The 19,790-nt window shown below is 39.5% G+C and overlaps 1 protein-coding gene across 1 annotated transcript in view; it reads right to left on the bottom strand.

Moving 5' to 3' along the window:
- Positions 1-19,790, bottom strand: part of Cdk15 (cyclin dependent kinase 15) — a 117,060-nt gene that overhangs the window by 47,272 nt on the left and 49,998 nt on the right. Inside the window, exons 9-10 of the mRNA XM_008835448.3 lie at positions 12,647-12,740; positions 3,794-3,857 (exon numbers count right to left, since the gene is read on the bottom strand). Of these exons, the coding sequence (XP_008833670.1) occupies positions 3,794-3,857; positions 12,647-12,740 (158 nt within the window). The remainder of the gene's footprint in view (positions 1-3,793; positions 3,858-12,646; positions 12,741-19,790) is intronic.

Below are 19,790 nucleotides of genomic sequence, written 5' to 3'. Positions count from 1 at the left end.
AATTTATGGCAAGGTTATCTTTCTCTTCCTCTTGCAAACAGTTCTCGGAAAAATGAGTCATGCAGTAATCTCTTGGAACATCTGTTGCTGAATTGCTCAGTCCCTCTCCCATATCCATAAGAATGCTGTAACCTTTGACCAACTTCTTCAACCCCTTCTAAATACAAACTGTATATAAGGAAATCCGATCTTACAATAAAGCGACCCTTGACAAGTGGACTTGCTTGGGCTCCGTCTCCTCTTTCTCGCCCGTTTTTCCTTTCAGGGAATGGTCCCCCTCGAGCCTTACCTGTACAGGGTCCCCGCAGGCAGGGGCACTGGGGTTAAAAGTGTGCTCTACCACACCTGGCAATAGAGAGGATTTATAATGTTCCCAGTACAAATGAAAGATGTGCTGATCACCTCAATTTGATCATTATACATTGTATACATGAGATGTATTGAAGCATTGTACTGTATCTCATAAGTATGTATAATTATTATGTATTAGATAAAATAAAAAATTTTAAATTTAACTGGATGGATTAAAAAGTTGGGGGATTATTGTTACTTGGAATGAGAAAAAACAGGGATGGAGATCTTATCAGATGTTAACTGAGGTCTTATCAGTGACATTTTTCTGGCTCCCATCTCCTCTTCAGTTTCTCTTAAATTATTGAACTTCAAGCATGTGGAAACAGCAGCAGCTGTTCAGGGTAGGTGTTCAGAGTGAAGGTAGGTGGGGATGACTCCACAGAGATATTGCCTGGCCTAGTGATGCACACCTTTAGTCCCAGCACTTAAAAAGCAGAAGCAAGCAAATCTCTATGAGTTCAAGTTCAAGGTCATCCTGGTTTACATAGCAAGTTCCAGGCCACCCAGGCACCCAGGGCTACATAGTGAGGAGAGAGAGAGAGAGAGAGAGAGAGAGAGAGAGAGAGAGAGATCATTTGCAGGAGAGTTTCTGGAACACAGGTCTTAATGAGCCTTTTTTAAACCTGGTCCTTTTGAGCTGGGCGTGGCGGTACACACTTTTAATCCCAGCACTCGAGAGGCAGAGGCAGGCGGATCTATATGAGTTCAAGACTAGCTGCGGGTATAAGGAGACCCTGTCTTAAAAAGGCCAAAAAAAAAAAAAGTTTGATTGAGTTATCAATATAGTACTGAGCATGCTATGTCTGAGATATGCTAGACTCTTAGGATTTACAAAGGTGGAATTAGACATTTTGGCTGTGGCTAAGGTCACAGCTCCCTTCCCTATGCTCAGCCTGGTCCACACCATGAACTTCCCAAACTAATGGAAACACCTCTCAAAATGAGCAGTGCAGTAACAGCGAGAATCAGGGAAGGAACTTGAACGAATGCAAACCTCAGCTCCAGAGACTTAGGACACACATCTGACCAGGGACTGTAGCATTTTGCATCGTGTTGTATCTAATGGATAGTAGATGACCAATTATTTATTTATTTATTTATTTATTTATTTATTTATTTATTTATAGACAGGGTCTCACTATGTAGCCTTGATTTATTTATTTATTTATTTTACTTCTCTGAACTTAATGGAGGTAAAAAAACAATGCAAAAATATGAGCCCTGTTGATGTTGGGCTTGGGGAATTTTCTTTATAAATAAAAATTACTATTATTTTACCATAACAGCAAAATGAAAAATGGAGCCCATTTCCCTCTGTTTTATCAGAGCCCAGTCATCTTGGCATGGAATCTGTCAGGGAAGCATTTGACCATGTTCCTAGCTTTGTTGTTGTCATCAAGACAGTCTGTGTTAAGGCTGTCTAATTATTGCCTGGACCAACCTGAAATTGGGGTAGCAGCATACGCTCACTACAGCAACTTTGTGTTGCTAATCACTTAAATTTTTTCTGAACCTAAACTTCTGCTTGTGCCTTGTTCCTTCCTATTAGGGACCTGACAGAGAAGAGTAGACAAGGGAACCAATGTACAGGCTGGATGAGAACTGATGAGGACTTTGGTCTTCTGGAAACCATGGTAACTGGAGCCAGGAGCTATTGAAGACTGGACCATGGTCTCCATAAATAGCCTTTTCTCTCTTCTCTTCATCTCACACCAAGGGGGAAAGGTACTATCCAAGCCCCAAGGCCAAAGTGGCATTTTTTTCTAAGGTTCTAAACTCTTGGAAAATAGTTAGCAATGGTAAAGCAGTTGTAAATGACTCTAAGGCTACTCAACAAGGATATAATCATTCACAAAGAGCTTAAAAGGACTTCACAGTTAATCTTGGCTTTCTGTAGAGTTTCATTAACTCTAATCAGTTCAAAATAACGATGGCTATGCATACCTGTTTGAGTACAAGTAATAGATGCTGGATAGAAATAGGAAAAAGTCCCCAGGCTCCTGTGTCTTTTGTCTCCTCCTCCTCGTCCTCCTCTTCCTCCTCCTTATCCTCCTCATCCTCATCCTCCTCCTCCTCCTCTTCCTCCTCCTCCTCCTCTTCCTCCTCCTCCTCTCTTTTTTTTTTTTTTTTTTTTTGTGTGTGTGTGTGTAAGACGAGTTGCCCTTCTAGACTTGAGCACCTCTGGCTTCATCCTCTTAAGTGGGACTATAGGATTTTACTACCACACCCAGCTTTCTGTTTTCTTCCTTGATCACTTTTTAAAATCTCCACACAATTTCTTGCTCTCATGAAACTTTTCTAGGATAATCTCATACCAAAGTTTATAATGACAATTTTGGAAGATTTGAGGTTAATAGGACAATGTAAGAAAATAAAGACTAGAAAATCTAGCTTGGAGCATATTCATCCTCAGTTTGTCCTTATCTATACATGAGTGCCTCCCCCTTAACGCTGCCAGGGAGAGGCTAGCGCCAAGATGGCCTTTGCTTGCTTCTCTGTCTCTTCAGCTTCTGCTATGGCCCTTTTTCACCTTCTGGTTTGTATGTCTCCTCACTGATGTCTTGACAGCCTCAAAGTGACTTCTGGTAATCTGAACCATATGCCATGGCCTTCGGACCACTTCTTAAAGAATTTTCCCTTGGACAGTACCTCTAACACTTCCAAATCTATCCCTGGAGCCATATTTGGAGACCATGTGACAGAAATGAACAACTGCCAGGTCTAGAGATGATACTTGCTTAAACATAATCTAGATACATCTCGCCTGACCTGTCCTACATCTAGCAGGCCTCTAGCTCCCTCTGTTGCTTTAGCTTTAAAAAAATTTTATGAGGTTCACTCAACCATCTAAATAAACTCAATGATATTCATGGGCTCAAAAGTGAGAACAGCTCCTTGCTCATGGGACTGAGAGCATGTTCTTCCTTTGAACCCTTAGGTGCTTGCAAATGGATGTGGAACCCACAGTAATAGTCATCTCAAACGATTTTTTACCTTGCTACTTATGTTTTATAGCATTAGAGAACTGATTTAACCCTAATTCCATCTCAATGTCTTTTTAATAAAAGGATTAAGCTGGGTGTGGTGGTCTATGCTTGTGATTCCAGCACTTGGGATACAGAGGCAGGTAGGTCTCTAGGAGTTCAAGGTTGGCCTGGTCTACACAGAAAGACAGTAAGTTCCAGGGCCTCTAGGGCTACAAAGTGAGGCCTTGTTTTAACTAACTAACTAACTAACTAACTAACTAACTAACTAACTAATTAACTAACTATACACATAAATAAATAAATAAATAAATAAATAAATGGATTAGTCAGGAAATATGTAAATCTAGAAATTCATCTTTGCTGTGTCAAATACAAGATTGACACTCTGTGTGGCCAATGTTTTCCTGATGGTGTCAATTCTCAGAGCATTCAGTACCGTGGCCCAATATTACCTGGATTGTAGTTTGGTAGCTTGGAGACTCCAGGCCAGGTATCCTCTGTAGGAACTCCCAATACCTACATAAAACCAGAAAAGACAAAGAAAGGTGAGGGGGAACCAGGTGGATGGAGCAGGTAGAGAAACATAAAGGACAGAGCAGGGAGGAATGGAGAATTCAGTGATGTCACATTGTGTTGGACCAACTGACATATTTGAGAAACAAATTCTAGTATTTCCAACATTTTTAGTTTAGTGGGCAAACCAACATATCCCTGTGGTCCTGAGCCTGTGTCTTCACTAACTCAGCTGTAAATATTTATTGCATGATCGCCATGTATTAGGGATATAAGGGGTAAGAGCAACCATACTTTTGCCTTCTATTACAGTTCCGCAAGCATACTGGCAGGAGATGCTGATGGCTTGAATTATGTCTCAGCATGGGCATTCAGCTATTTCTGGATGTGCTCAAATTAAAAAGGATTCAAATTACTGACCTTTAGGCTGTGGAACATTAACTGAAAATTACCCCAACCCAACTCTCTACTAAACTTTCAACTAAATTCATCTCATTCCTTGTTTCCTCTGTCTAGCAGCTTGGAACATGGTACTTGGTTTTCCATTGGTGAATTATAATGGTAACATCATTTGAAAAAGAGCTAGCCTAAGATTTAAAAAAAATTATTATTAGGCCAGAAAGATGGTCAGCGGTTAAGAGTGCTTATTGCTCTTGCAAAAGACATGCATTCAGTTCCTAGCACACACATCAGGTAGCTCACAACCACCTGTAACTCCAGCTCTGGGGAATCTGACACCCTTCTCTGGCCTCTGAGGGCACCTGCATGTACATGGTGCCCAGAACTCACAAGCACACACACATACACATAAAAATAATAAATAAATCTTTTAAAAAATTATTACCATTTTGTGTGTTTGTGCAAGCATGTATGGAGGTCAGAGGGCAATTTCGTGGAGTTGGTTCTTTTCTATTTTCATGTGGGTTCTAGGAATCAAATTCGGGTCACCAGGCTTGTGCAGCAAGTGCCTTTACCCACTAAACCATCTTGTCAGCCCTGAATTGTGCTTTAGATGACCAGACTGAAGCTCTAGTTTTTAATGGAGAGGCTATAGGAAAATAAACTCTTCTGGAGTAAAAAGCCAAAACAAGGTTTTGATGGAACCGTCACTGTGTCCCCCATGGGCACCCTCTTTCCATTCTTTGAAGGTAATGGTAAATCCCATAGGGAATATGAATTATCTGGCATTTGTGAAACGCTGGTGAAACACTGGGAGTTTTCATCACATCCGAGTGTGCAACTTGCCTTTGAAGCATATGAATATCACTCTTCTATAAAACACTGATTATAGACACTGGCCCAATTTTGATGGCAGGAAGTTAATTGTCTGAATGAATATAATTAGCAAAGAACCCAGAGTCTCAACTCTATTGGTTTGAGGACTAGGTCTCTGGCTGAGACATATATTTGTAGAGTCTGTTAAGCTTGTCCTTAAACAAAGACATTAACGTGCTATTTTCTCTCACATAACACATTTTGAAAAGTCATGCCACCCAGTAAAAGCATCCTGCTTTGATCCATTCTCTAAACAAACTGAAAAGTGACTGGGAGGATTATAGGCTTTTCTATCAACCACAGAGTCTGAGGGAACACTGAGGATCCTGGAATCCATTTTGAAAAACCAACTAGACTGATTCTTCTTTTGCGGGAGAGGCCCAGAGGATGGGAAGCTGGGAAGCTAACTCGTGTTTCTCAACCTACCTTCTTCTGTATTTGCACAGATGTGTGTGCAAACAAGTGGGTGGAACCCATGATTGCCCATTCATATTGTGTTGGTTGGCAAACACAATGGAAAGAAAGCAAAGACAATAGAGGAAAGCATACAGAAAATGAACGGCAACCACAGCGGTATTTCCTCTAAGGTGAAAGCTGCCAAACTTCTTGGTTATTATATTTAACTAATGCCAAATGGATACCAAATTTTCTGGAAAAAATCTTATGTTAAAAGATGTTAGGCTTGACACACTAGAAGTTCAAACAAAATTTCAATATTCATTTAGCAAGATATAAATTCAGGAACTATTTATAATCTTTAATTTTCTAGCCTATTTCATAGGCAACGAAAGCAAAGACAGACAACCAGGATTATATGAAACTAAGAAGCTTCTGTGCAGAAGAAGAGACAATAGAATAAAGAAACAGCCTACAGGATGGCAGAAAAACCTTTGTAAACTATGTATTTGGTCAGGAGTTAATATTTATAGGGAGCTCAAAGAACTCAGTAGCAAGTAAACAAATAACCTAATTACGAAAATAGACAAAGAACTTCAATAGCCATTTCTCAAAGAAAGACATACAAATGGCCAGTACACATGAAAACATGCTCAGCATCTCTAGCCATCAAAGAAATGCAAGTTAGGACAACAGTTATAGTTAAGACTTTGGAACTATCACCTTGTATCTGTTGGAATGGTTACAATAATAGCCAGGCATGGTGGTGCATGCCTTTAATCCCAGCACTTAGGAGGCAGAGGCGGGCAGATCTCTGTGAGTTCAAGGCCAGCCTCGTCTACATAGTGAGTTCCAGGACAACTGGGGCTGCAGGGAGACTCTGTCTCAAAAAGACAAAAAAAAAAAAAAAAAAAAAAAAAAACCAAGACAAAAGAAGGCCTGGGATGAGACTTAATTGGTAGAGTGCTTGCCTAGCACGCATGAAACCCTGGGTTTGATCCCCACCACTGAATAAACCAGATATGCTGGCACACACCTATAATCCCAGTATGTGAGAAGGAAGGCAGGAGGATCAGGAGTTCAAGGCAGGGCTATATGACACCCTGTATCAACACCTGCGCCTGCAAAAAAGACAAAAGAATGATGTCAGGATGGGGAGAAAAGGTAAGCCTTGCTCTTAGTTGGTGAGAATGTAAATGAGCATAACCAGGATGGAAGTCTCAAACAGCTACAAATGGGACTACCATATAATCCACCATTACTGTTTTGTATCCAAAGAAAAAGAAATCAGCACATCAAAGAGTTAACTCATGATTATTACAATTAAGAGTGTGGCATATACACACCATGGAATACTGAAAAAAGAGAATATATGCAGAGAGTGCATGCCTGTGACCTCAGCTCCTGGGAGGTGGAGGCAGTAGGATCAGGAGTTCAAGGTCAGTCTCATCAATATAGTGGGATGGAGGCTATCCAGGGCTATGTGAAATCATGTCTCAACAAACTAAAAGTAAAGAAGGAAGGGGAAGAACGGGGGAGGACCTTTAAAAGAAGAAAATTTTTCTGTTTATAGCAAAATGGATAAGCCTGTAAGACATTATGTTAAGTAAAATATTCTAGGCATGGGAAGACAAATGCCTCATCATCTCATTCATATGTGAAATCTAAAGAAGTTGAACTTAGAAGCATGGTGGTTCCAGACACTAAGGGTAGGGGATTGGGGAGATGGTGAAAGGATACAAAATTTCAATTCCATATGAGGAATAAATCCAAGAAATCTATTCTACAACACAGTGACTATAGTTAATAATAATATATTCTTAAAAATTGCTGAATAGATTTTTAAGTATCTTCAGAAAAATAATATGTGAGGTGATGTGTATGATAATTGGCTCAATTTGGCCAATACTATGATGCATAGTATAAAACATCATATTAAGACTGGAGTGTAGCTCAGTGGTAGAGAGCTTATCTAGCATGTAGGAAGCCCTGGGTTCAAGCCCAGCATGGTAAGAAAATAAAAAGAAAAACCACATCATGTTATGTTTAATAAATACATTTTGTAATATATCAATGACAAAAGAAATCAATTCAGGCTCAGAGTGTATACCCATTGATACTCAGATGTATAATACAGCCACATTATTAAATTTGTTATGGATGCTGTGATGTCATCAAATGCAACATTATTGGTTTCACACAATGTCCTATGAAGCCTTTCTTTTTTGTGGTATTTTTGTTGTACTTTTCTCTGTGTGACTTGGGCAGGTTGAAACCACTTGAAACTGCTTGGTGACATTATTTCCTCATATACAAAAATGAAACACTTGGGGACCAGTGAGATGGCTCAGTGCTTGCCACCAAGCCCGATGACCTGAGTTTGATCCCTGGAATCCACTGGTGGAAGGAGAGAACCAACTCCTTCAAATTGTCCTCTAACCTCCACATGTGAGCGGTGTAAAAGCCAATAACAAAGTGACCAAATGTAATGAATTTTTCCAGTTTCCTCAGAATATAGACGAAATAGTAAAATGCTTGGACAGAACCAATACAAAGTGAAATTAAATGAATCTGACCTCATAGTGTCTGTAATATGTAGCTAAGCAATCTGGAACTATCTCCTTGATAACAGGTTGAAAGTCAGCAGTGAGCTGTACAATTGCACTAATGAGAAATCACTGACTAAAGGGAAAAACCCATTGAACAGAGGAGAATATCCTGGTTTCAAATGATAGGAGCTGGGGCTGGAGAGATGGCTCAGGAGTTAAGCACCCATACTGCTCTTCCAGAGGACCTGAGTTTTGTTTCCAGCACCCACATTTGGCTCACGAATGCCCATAACTCCAGCTCTAGGGGGTCTGACACCCTCTTCTGGCCTCCAGTGGCACCTGCACTCATGCGCACATGTCCTCTCCCCCACCCCATATACACATTATCAAAAATAAATCTAAAAAAATGATAGGCGCTGCAATGCTCTCTTTGTACTTTATTTATAGGAGCCATAGCTTCTCAGAGTCAGAGACTAAAGTCCAGTTTAAGACACTAAGATTCAGGGAGTTTGGATACAGCCTTGTTCTTCCTTATACCCAAAGTTAGAGCTACATTCCGAACTCATGAGTCCTGACTCCAGGCCAGTATTATTTCTGGTATGCTTACTTAATTTAAATTTGTAATAAGTTGTCATATGTGTCAAAATAAAGGCTCCAATTTACTGTGCTGAAGACAGAAGCAAAATATGAACTGGTTCCCTGGGCAGGGTATGTTGGGCTGATGTGTTACAACGTGCATGTGTTTGCTACATCACTCCTTTTTGGGATCTTTATATTCAGATTCGAGTGCAACATCTTTCACTCACTGAATTACCCAATACATTCTCCAGATGGCCAGTGTTAGTTACCAAGGACTGACAATTAAAAGAATCACCAGGGCTAGGGAAACACCCAGTCCACTCTTTTTGGTCTATAATTTCTGAGTGTTATGCTAAATGCAAAGAGCTGCAAGAAGTAGGTGGTCATTTAAATAGCACCTAATTTTTAAAAATCTCAGTTTACATACAGCTCTTCAAATACTAGTCACACTCTGTTTCAACTGAAAAAAAAAAAAAACCCGCCTGAAAGCACAGATCATGCTTTTTTTTTTTTTTTTTCTGATTGCCCTTATGCTATGAATTGTTACTTTTTGGAAGTCTCTGAAGAATATTCCTATATGGCTAATGTGTGTGTGTGTGTGTGTGTGTGTGTGTGTGTGTGTGTGTGTATCTTCAGATGCATAAAGGGCCACTGCAGGGTGAGGCAGGCAGTGCTACCTGTGCTTTCTTCATTATGGAAAAAGAGTAACAGGTCAAGTGAAGGAATGGACCAATTAGGTCAACTACCAGGTAATGCTTGCTAGTGACTTATTGAAAAACACCTCTGTGATAGTTTATCTGAAAGAAGAAAAGGAAATATGCACTTGCATACACACATAGACACAGACACACACAGACACACAGACACAGACACACAGACACACAGACACACACACACACACACACACACACACACACACACTTGCAACATGGTCTTGCTATGTAGCCTGGATAAGCTGTACTTGATATATATAGCCCAGGCTGGCCTCAAATTCACAGAAACTCATCCTATCTCAGCCTTCCAAGTACTGGGATTATAGGAATGTTCTACTTTACCTCGCTCAAGAAAACAAATATATATTTTATATTTTTTTCACTTATTGTGTGTATGTGTATGTGTTTGCCTGTGTGTGTGCATGCATATGGAGGGTGTACATGTCCCACAGAGTATTTGTGGAGGTCAGAGGACAATCTTCAGGAGTCAGTTCTTTCCCTCTACCATGTATGTCTCAGGACTCAAACTCAGGTTGTCAGGCTTGGCAGCAGGTAGTTTTTATCCATTGAGCCATCTTGCTAGCCCTGTAAACATTTATCGAGCACTTATGATGTACTAGTTTTGTTTTATTTTTATAATAAATAAAATTTTTATATTATTATTATTATTATTATTATTATTATTATTGAGACAGGTCTCACTATGTAGCCCTGGTTGTCCTGCAACTCATTATGCAGACCAGTCTGGCCTTGAACTCAAAAAGATCCACCTGCCTCTGCCTCTGCCTCCCAAGTGCTGGAATTAAAGGCCTGTGCCACTATTCCCAGCTTAGTTTTGCCCTACATTTTGTCTTACAGAATTCCTATGACAAGGTTATAAAATCTTATGATCAACTTCATTTTATAGATGAGGAAAATAAAGTACAAGTGGTACCATATATGTAGTCCACATTCATAACTATTAAGTGGCAAGAATTCAAACTTAGGCTCTTCTGATTCCAAAGTCATAACATCAGTTACCTTCAGCTTAGACAATGTTAGAAAATACTCAATGATGTGATTAGGGGGCAGCATTTACCTTTCTTCCTAAGAAAAAGCCTTTTGGCTTGAAAAACAGGTTTGTGTTTGTTTGTTTTTGGGTTTTGTGTGTGAGTGAGTGTGTGTGTGTGTGTGTGTATGTGTGTGTGTGTGAAAGCTTGCCTATTTGTCCCATGTTTCTTATAATATTTTCCAGGTTTCCAAAAGAAAATCAATGTCAGTGATTAACTTCCATATAACGTCTCCATATCTCATAGTGCATGTTAGCTGGATCGAGAATAACAACTGATAAAACCCTCAGTCTAAAGCACCATGACTCAGGTACAATATGAATCAACCTTGAAAACATGCGAAATGAAATAAGCCAGGTATATAGAGACTAATATATGATTCCAATGACAAGCAGCATGTACAATAGGCAAGTTCATAGACATAGAAAGTAGATGAGAGGTTCTTGGGGCTGAGGCAGGCAGGGTAGATAGGACTCAGTGTTTAATGACTACAGAGCTCCTGCTTGGGGTGATGCAAAAGTGTTGGAAATAGGGACTGGAGAGATGGCTCAGTGGTTAAGAGCACTGGCTGCTCTTGCAGAGGACCTGAGTTCAGTTCCCAGCACCCACATGGTGGCTAACAACTGTCCCTAACTCTAGTTCCAGAGAATTCAATACCCTCTTCTGGCCTCCATGGGCATTGCACAACATGGGTGTACTTACATACATGTAGGCGAAATACTCATACACATAAAATAAAAATAAATTAAAAAAATTTTGAAAGTACTGGAAATAATGGTAAAGATGGCAGCCAAGCAGTATGAATATACTGACTGCAGTGAAACAGATACTTCAAATTGTTGAAACGGTAAATTTTTCCTTCTCATTTTATTTTAATCACCATATAAAGCTTACTGGGTACCATGTATTTCTTAAAAACTTCCCAATTGCAGTTATTTATTTATTGTGTATGTGTATAGAGGGTACACTTACAAGGGTATCTGTGTGAAGGTCAGAGGAGAGCTTGAAGGGCTTGTTGATTTTCTCCTTCCACCATGGGAGTTCTGGGGATCAAACTCAGGTCATTAGGTTGGTATTGAACTCAGGTCATCAGGTTGGCAGCAAGTGTCCTTACCCACTGAGCCATCTTACTGGCCCCTATATAATTTTTTTTTATTTTTGAGATAGGGTCTCCCTGTAAACCTGGCTAACCTAGAACTCACTATATAGACCAGGCTGGCCTCAGTCTTACAGAAATCTACTTGCTTCTGCCTTCCAAGTGCTGGGCTATGCCAGGCTCCACGTGATGTATTAATACATGTATGAACTGTGTAGTATTAATATCAGGGTAAGCTTATATATCTCCTCAAACATTTGTCATTTTGTTGTAATAAAAAATTCAAAATCATTTATTTCTTTCTTTCCTTTTTTAAATTTACAGAACACTATTGTTACCCATAGTCAGTCGACTAGGCACTAGACTACTAGACCTTATTTATCAAACCTATCTGTAATTTGGTATCCATTGATCAATCTGGCAAATGTTTAAATATTATATATATTTTATCAAAATAAGGAAAATCACCAAAAAAGTGGGAAATAGATAGGTGACCATAGTAAGACTGCCTCACTACTATATAGGGACATAGAAGCAAAGCACATAATGGTATAAATAAGTAGAGACAAATAATAAGGAAAGAAATGGAAACACACATGCACATACACACATACATATCTATATGTATGCACAGACGTATAGGGACCCTTTGCATCTTAGCAGCATGGGATGACCCATGCAGATTATCATGACCGTGACAAATACTACAGTTCCCTCCCTTATACTAACATAGGAAGTCTGTTTTATGAGGGTTCCAAGAAAAGTTGGTTTCTTATCTCCAGTTGACAAAGATTCAAATATATGAAAGAATTAGAGTTGGGGGTCACAGTGCTAGGACATGCCTCAGGAGTATTGGCAGAGAATGCTGCTGGAAATTAAGAAAATAATAACACAGGAAGCAGAGACCTAGGTGTCTACATGGGGTGGCCTCATGGGCTGTTGGGTGACACAGGGGTTTCCCAGCCACTGTTTCCTAAGGTACTCACCCCTGTGGCAACATCATGGTTTCTACTACTTTAATATCTGGTTCAATGTCTTGAGCAGATGGGTCCCTTCATTTGCCTCTAAGGCAAATTTGGCTCCAAGTTTGAAATGTAGGTATTTCTTTTTTCTTACAAGGAATTTTTTTTCTTACCTCCCAGATCTTCTCTAGCTGTTCGAAGATGTTGGAAACCCCAGGAAACAAAGGTTGACCCTGGAACATTTCAATAAATATGCAGCCTGCACCCCTAGAAAGGAAACAAGACATTTTTCCAGGCCATTCATACAAAACTAAGTATCTATAATTGTCTCCGTCTGAGGAATATTTTGGGGACTGTTAAATAGGGGCCATGTGTTATTAGAAATCTTAGGCCACAAAAGTTCTCAAATAAGAATAGTGAAAGCAAGAACAGTGAACGCTTTTAGTTAAAGTGGAACCAAGCCAGCAGCAATCAGGAGCACACATCAAACATTTCAAGCTGTTCAGGTTTACTAGCTCTCCATTTTATGAGAAGGGAAAGCACTGAATATCCAAGTTACAGGCCAGTTTTCAATTCAATGTTACCATTGAAAGATGCATTGTTAGGGTATGTGCCATTAGCAGGGAAAAAAAAACAAAAAACAAAAAACAAAAATAACCCTGTCTGTCACTTTATAATTATCTACGATTATTCTGTGTCAATCAAAAACTGATTTTTTATTAAAGATTGCACCCCCATGCTGGGTATGATGGCACACAACCTATATTCCACACATTTGGGAGACTGAAACAAGAGGGAAAAGACTGCAACACGTACACACACACACACACACACACACACACGCACACATGCACACACATGCACACACTCTCCTTGCAAATTATATTATTATGTGGTCAGAATGCTTATTTCATCCTTGCTGAAAGAGTTGTTATAAATTTAATTAGGCATAGATTATTTTCTCATGTATCATATTTGTGCATACAAAAATGCGGAACATTGGATGAAATAATTGGTTTAGACACTTCTAAAACTTTTTCATATTCAGCATTTGATTCAGACTCTTTGATGTGCTTACCCATGGTATCAGCCTCTATTTTAAGAGGTTGATGATACAGCATTTCTTAAAATAAGCCATAAAAGAGCTAAGAGCCATTGGTGCTGGGCTTCTAAAGTGGCTTTGCAGTTTTACAGCGAGTTTACTCGACTCCTGCTTGAAGAATGTTGCTAAACACATCTGAGTCATTTCTTCTCCATAACCATTTGGTTCCTGGGGTTTAAATAACAAAAACCCTCTTGCTTGCAGGATTTTCCTCCAAGTCACTGACATCTATTTTACAAGTTTTTAAAAAATATTTTATTTATTATGTTTATTTTATGTGTATGAATGTGTTACTTGCATGTAGGTAGGTGCACCCATGCCATGCAATGTCCGTGGAGGTCAGAAGAGGGCACTGGAGCCCCTGGAACTGGAGTGACAGACAGTTGTTAGCCATCATGTGGGTGCTGGGAATTGAACCTGGGTCCTCTGCAAGAGTAGCCAGTGCTCTTGACTGCTGAGCCATCTCTCTATTCCCCTTTTCCCTACTTTATTACTTTATTTATTTATTTATTTAAGTATATGTATGTATATGTGTTTGTGTTGGGGGTGGGTGGGTCCAAAAATGCCATGGCACTGTGGAGTTCAGAGAACAATTTGGAGGAGTCAGTTCTCTCTTTCCACAGTATCAGGCTCAGTGGCAAGCACCTTTACCTGCTGAGTTGCCTCACTGGTCCCTAGTCTGAAAGTTTTGATGTTGGGTCATTTGATGTTCACACTTATTCAGTTGTGACAACAGTCATAACCACAGCCTGATGAACTGTTTCTATTGTAAGGGGATGCTGCTGATTGTAAAATGCATTCCAATTTAACAACAAAAGTGCATTTTAAAATAGATTAAGTAGGGTGAAATATGTATTTTCTTTCTGACATTGTCAAACTAGAAGATCATTCTTTATGGGCAGGAAGATTTATTTTGCTAATAATGCATAAAGATTTAAAAAATACTTCATTATTTTTATTTTTATGTGTATGAGTGTATTTCCTGGATGTGTATAAGTGCACCCATGTCGTGCAATGCCCCTGAAGGTCAGAAGAAGGTGTCAGATTCCTCTGGAACTGGAGTTATGGATGGTTGTTTGCTACCATGTAGGTGCTGGTTATCAAACCTGGGTCCTCTGCAAGAGCAGCCAGTGCTCTTAACCACTGAGCAAGCTCTCCAGCTCCACATAAACATTTTTGTAAGTTATTTGTGTGTTACAGTTGCTTGATTGTAGAGATTTTCCTGATGATCCAATATTTTTAAATTTTTATTTCACTACAGACCTCTTTGACCAGTACAGATCATTTTGCAATCTCCTTTAATAATTTTTTAATGTATTATATGTGTGTTTGTATCTGTGTGAGTACATGCCATGTGTGTGAGTTCCTGCAGAGGCCAGAAAAGTGTCAGATCCCCTACAGCTGGAGCTACTGGTGGTTCTGAGCTGCCCCATGTGGGTTCTGGGAATCAAACTTGGGTCCTCTGGAAGAGTAGCAACTCTCCTGACCACAGGGCCATCTCTCTAGCTCCTCCTGTAATCATTCTGCCATTCTTGTGTGGCATAATAAAAAAGGAAATTGAAGTAAAACATTTGTGTGTGTGTGTGTGTGTGTGTGTGTGTGTGTGTGTGTGTGTGAAACAGGTTTTCACTATGTAGCTCTGGCTGACCTGGAACTTGCATAGGTTTGCCAGGTTGGCCTTGATATTATAGAGATTTACCTGCCTCTGCCTCCCAAGTTCTGGGATTAAAGGTGTGCACTACCAAGACTGATCAACATTTTATTGTTGATGGTTACACTATTAAATATTTATTATCAAATTCATTCAAAATATAGTCTTTAATAGTATTCATATGTTTTATTACATATTTTTTTTTTACTTTTTCCATTGATTATCAATGTTTTCTGCTTACTTTTCATGGATCGTGTAGGAGAAAGTGTATTTCTTGACAGCTAAATTTAAGAATAATTCTTATCTTGCATTTGGTCTGAGGATAGAAGACATATTAAGAGAAAGATCAAAATGTAATTGTATCTTATGTTGAAATAGACAAAAGCGAGATGGCTCAGTAGTTTAGAATACTGGCTGCTCTTGCAGAGGACCTGGGTTTGGTTCCCAACACTCACATGGCAGTTAACAACCATTGCACTTACACACATACAGGCAATATACTCATACACATAAAAAGTTTAAAAAGTAGACAAAAGCTATTTTATGACTTATTGCTTGGTTTGAAATTAATAAACTGGCTCATTCCTATGATTTTTGTGGGGAAAAGATGAAGAGATTAGTGAGAACTCAGCAAGCAGGATTTTCTTCCCACCCCTTCAAAAACAGGTTATTTTCATTCTGAACCTTTAAAAAAAAGCTAATTTGGACAAAATGGCAATATTTTTTTCTTTTTTACCAGCTTTTGTTTTACAGACACAGTTTAAATGGGATCCAAAAGTTTTGATCAGACAAATGTAACCTATGAATCTGTTAACAAGTATCTTGGAGTAAATCCTTAGAATAATTGCCATTTTAAAGCTTCTCATTAAATTGTATTTAAATATCCACATTTTTTAGTAGAGCATGGTGGAGGAAATCAGCTGATCTGGAAGCTTCATCCCTACTGGCTAGCTTTTGTAGTACTGGAAGATACTATGCACACTACCAGAAGAGAGAAGTAATCATTAGTGTGACTGATTATAGTGAACACTGCAAGCTATAGTAGCAACTGGCCTGCCAAGATATGCCCACTGCTACAACAGTGGCACAAATGTTATGGGAATAACCAGCCACTATCTGATTGGATTTAAAGTTTGCTATACAAGATGGAACCCATGCCTGGCACCATTATTGAGGCCAAGAACCTGTAGCTAGATAGGTCATAGACCCTAGGGTAGCTCCTATTTACTATTAGTCCGCTACATGGACATAGTATTAAACTAACTCCCAATGACTTATTGTTATGCCCATAGATTAGTGTACCTTCCAACTCTTGTTAGAGAAGCCTCTTTTGGTGGTAGAAGGCAATCTTTCAAAATTGGCTGTACATTTCTAGGTTTACAGATGAATTATTACACTTCTATAATCTTTAACACAGAGACCCACAATTGGTCAATGTATAGAGAATAAGAGACTCTAGGGTTCTCAATCCTGTGTGGGACAGCCATATCACACCCCTTCCCAAAAGTCTCAGAGAGTGTCTTGGAAGAAAGGGCAGAAAGACTGTAAGAGCAAGATGTGATAGATGACTACATTAAAAGTGTTTTCTGGACACAAGAGGGCAGTTGCACATATGAACTCAAAGTGGGTACAACCTGCACAAGACCTTCCCAACTCAAGCCAGACAAAATCCCAGCACAAAGGGGCAGGTGGTGGGCACAAAGCCCTGCCCCTAGATGAAGGATAATTGGCTGCTGGGAGAAGAAGAAGAGTCAGTTTTCTGTAAAGGTGTGACACTGGGGAAGTTGACCATACTCTAGGGCATGGACTCCTACCCAAGAGTATTTGGGGAAGACAGGTTGGACTTGGTGGGCTAAAAAAAAAAGAAAAAGACACAAAGTGGTGGGGTGGAGGGAGAGAAGGGGGGGAGTGAATCAGATAGGGGACGAGGATTGACTCAGATTAAAATAAATTGTATGAAATTCTCAATCAATCAATAAAAACACATTTTTAAAAGCCCTATAAAACTGAGTGTTTATTTAAATTTGAAGCAAGCAAACAAAAAAAAAGATACTCTAAACAAACAAAACTGCATAGCTATTCCTAGATATAAACCTGTAGTTCATCTACCTTTTCTATCCTCCTTAAAAGACTTTCATTGCCTAAAGTAAATCTTGTTGCTTTTTCATGATTTGTTTTCTTTTGTGGTGCCAGGATCCAAACCTGGACTTGTCACATTCTAGGCAAACACTCTACCACTGCACTGTACTCTTGGCCCTTGCATTTTTTCATACTATTGACTTTGGAAAGCCAAGAAAGAAGTATTTTTGTTACACAATTTCATGGCATCCTTTATCATCTATACAATAAGGACAGCATACAAAATTGTGCAAAATATACTTTGGTAAAAACTAGAACATTCAGGTGATTATGCAAGTTCTACAAAGCATAAGATCTTTGTGTTCTGGAGATAAAATGCTAATATTTCACTAAAATTATCCATTTGCATTCCAAAGTAGTTTGAAACTTTTTCTAATAAATCTAGAGTCTAAGGTTTCTCATCTACATATTATGAATATGTGTATATGTATATATAATGTATCTGTACATGTGTGTTTGTATGTATGCTTTAAAAGCACAAAGCAGGGGCTAGAGAGGTGGCTCTGCAGTTAAGAGCACTTACTGCTCCTGAGTTTAGTTCCCAGTATGCACATCAGGTGGCTCACAACCACCTGTAACTCCAATTCCAGGGGACTTGATGCCCCATGGGAGCCAGAGATGCCCATAGTGCACATACATGCATTCAGGCAAACACTTATATACATAAATATTTAATGATTGTTTTAAAAATATTTTATTTATTTTTATTTTATGTGAGTATATTGCTTGCATAGGTGCACCTGTAACATGTAATGTCTGTGGAAGTCAGAAGAGAATATTGGATCCCCTGGAACTGGAGTTACAGATGGTTGTTAGCCACCATGTGGGTACTGGGAATGGAACCCTGATCTTCTACAAGAGCAGTCAGTGCTTTTAACTGCTGAGCCATCTCTCCAGGCCCAATATTTAATCATTTTATTTAGTGCTTTCTTTAATATAAAACAGCTTTATTTTTTTTAAATTTTATGTGTATGCATGTATTGTTTGCATCTAGGTAAGTGCACCTGTGTCATGCAATGCCCATGGAGGTCATAAGAGGCTGTTGTATCCTTTGGAACTGGAGTTACGGACAGTTGTTAGCTGCCGGATTCAAACCCGGGTCTTCTGCAAGAAAAACCAGTGTTCTTAACCACTGAGTCATCTCTCCAGCCCCAATATAAAGGAGCTTTAAATGGGGATGGTGGGAAGGGAGGATTAGACAGGGAGAGAAAGAAGAAAGATAAATAATACCTAGCTAGTATAAAAAACCAGAGGGAATAGTATTAGTCCAAAAACCTACTGAAAAATTACACACACACTATCTCTATATGAGTCCATGTGTGTAGCTGAAGGCTACAAAACAAGAAACAATGCCAGACAGGAGAAACCTTCCTTTGAGTTGTTGGCCAGGGTAGTCCAAGAGACTCCCAAAATTACACAGGCTATTACCACAGCCCTTGATTGCCTCCCAGAACTTGAAGGTTCTTCCTATTGCTGAAGATAGGACACACTTCGAACACAGGATTTAGAACAATGGAGCTGGAATTGACCTGGAAGCCACCTCTCCTGAAGGTGAAGAGAGTACTAATGCAAGCTTGTAGGGGAGAACATCAATCGCTACTCCAACCCCAGTTCAAGGCCTAAAAACCACATCAATGACCAGCACAGCAAATTACATTGGTGCCATAATGGCACTTTTATCTTGGGGATAATCAACAGCTACCTAATTGGACTTAAAGCCCACTCAATGGGAGGAAACTCATGTGTGGTACTGTAAACCTAGCCAAATACGCATAGCGGGAGAGGCCATAGATCTTGGAGAAAACCCCAAGGATGTCACATCCCTAGACAAAAGTAATTTCTTACTATGTGCAAAATATGGGTTCTTAAATTTACAGACAAGTATCCCAGTCACCACCCATCAAAGAAGTTTCTTTTTCAACAGACAGAGATTATTGTAGAGTTCCACAACTGGTCACATACAATGATTGTCTGTGAATTGCCTAAGCCTATGTGGCACATCTACAATGCAACCTCTACACCTAAGGCTCATGGAACATAGATCAAGGTATGAAGAGGACACTAATGCATCTCTCAGTTCTCATCAATGAAGCTCCCTCATGCAACAAAGGGCCAGGAACACAAAAGGTCGCATATGGCCAAACTGTAGAGAATAAGAGCCTACAGAGTGTAGGTCTTTGGACAGGACTCCTATATTAAAACCCACCCATCCAGGGTTCAGGGATCATTGCAGAAGAGGGGATGGAAAGATTGTAAGAGCCAGGAAGGAGGTGCATGACTATATGCAAATAGAGTCCTACAGGCACCTGGGACCCTTCTCATAGGAACCTACAGCAATGGTGGCAGCATGCACAAGACCCATGCAAACTCAAGCAGACAAAAACCCATCATAGAACTATGAAAATGGACAGCAGACCCCAATCTT

Source organism: Nannospalax galili, unplaced genomic scaffold (genome assembly GCF_000622305.1).
Source record: "Nannospalax galili isolate Female #2095 unplaced genomic scaffold, S.galili_v1.0 scaffold637, whole genome shotgun sequence".
NCBI lineage: Eukaryota > Metazoa > Chordata > Mammalia > Rodentia > Spalacidae > Nannospalax > Nannospalax galili.
The sequence above is the reverse complement of the archived record's forward strand: the minus strand, read 5'-3'. Positions and strand labels throughout refer to the sequence as shown.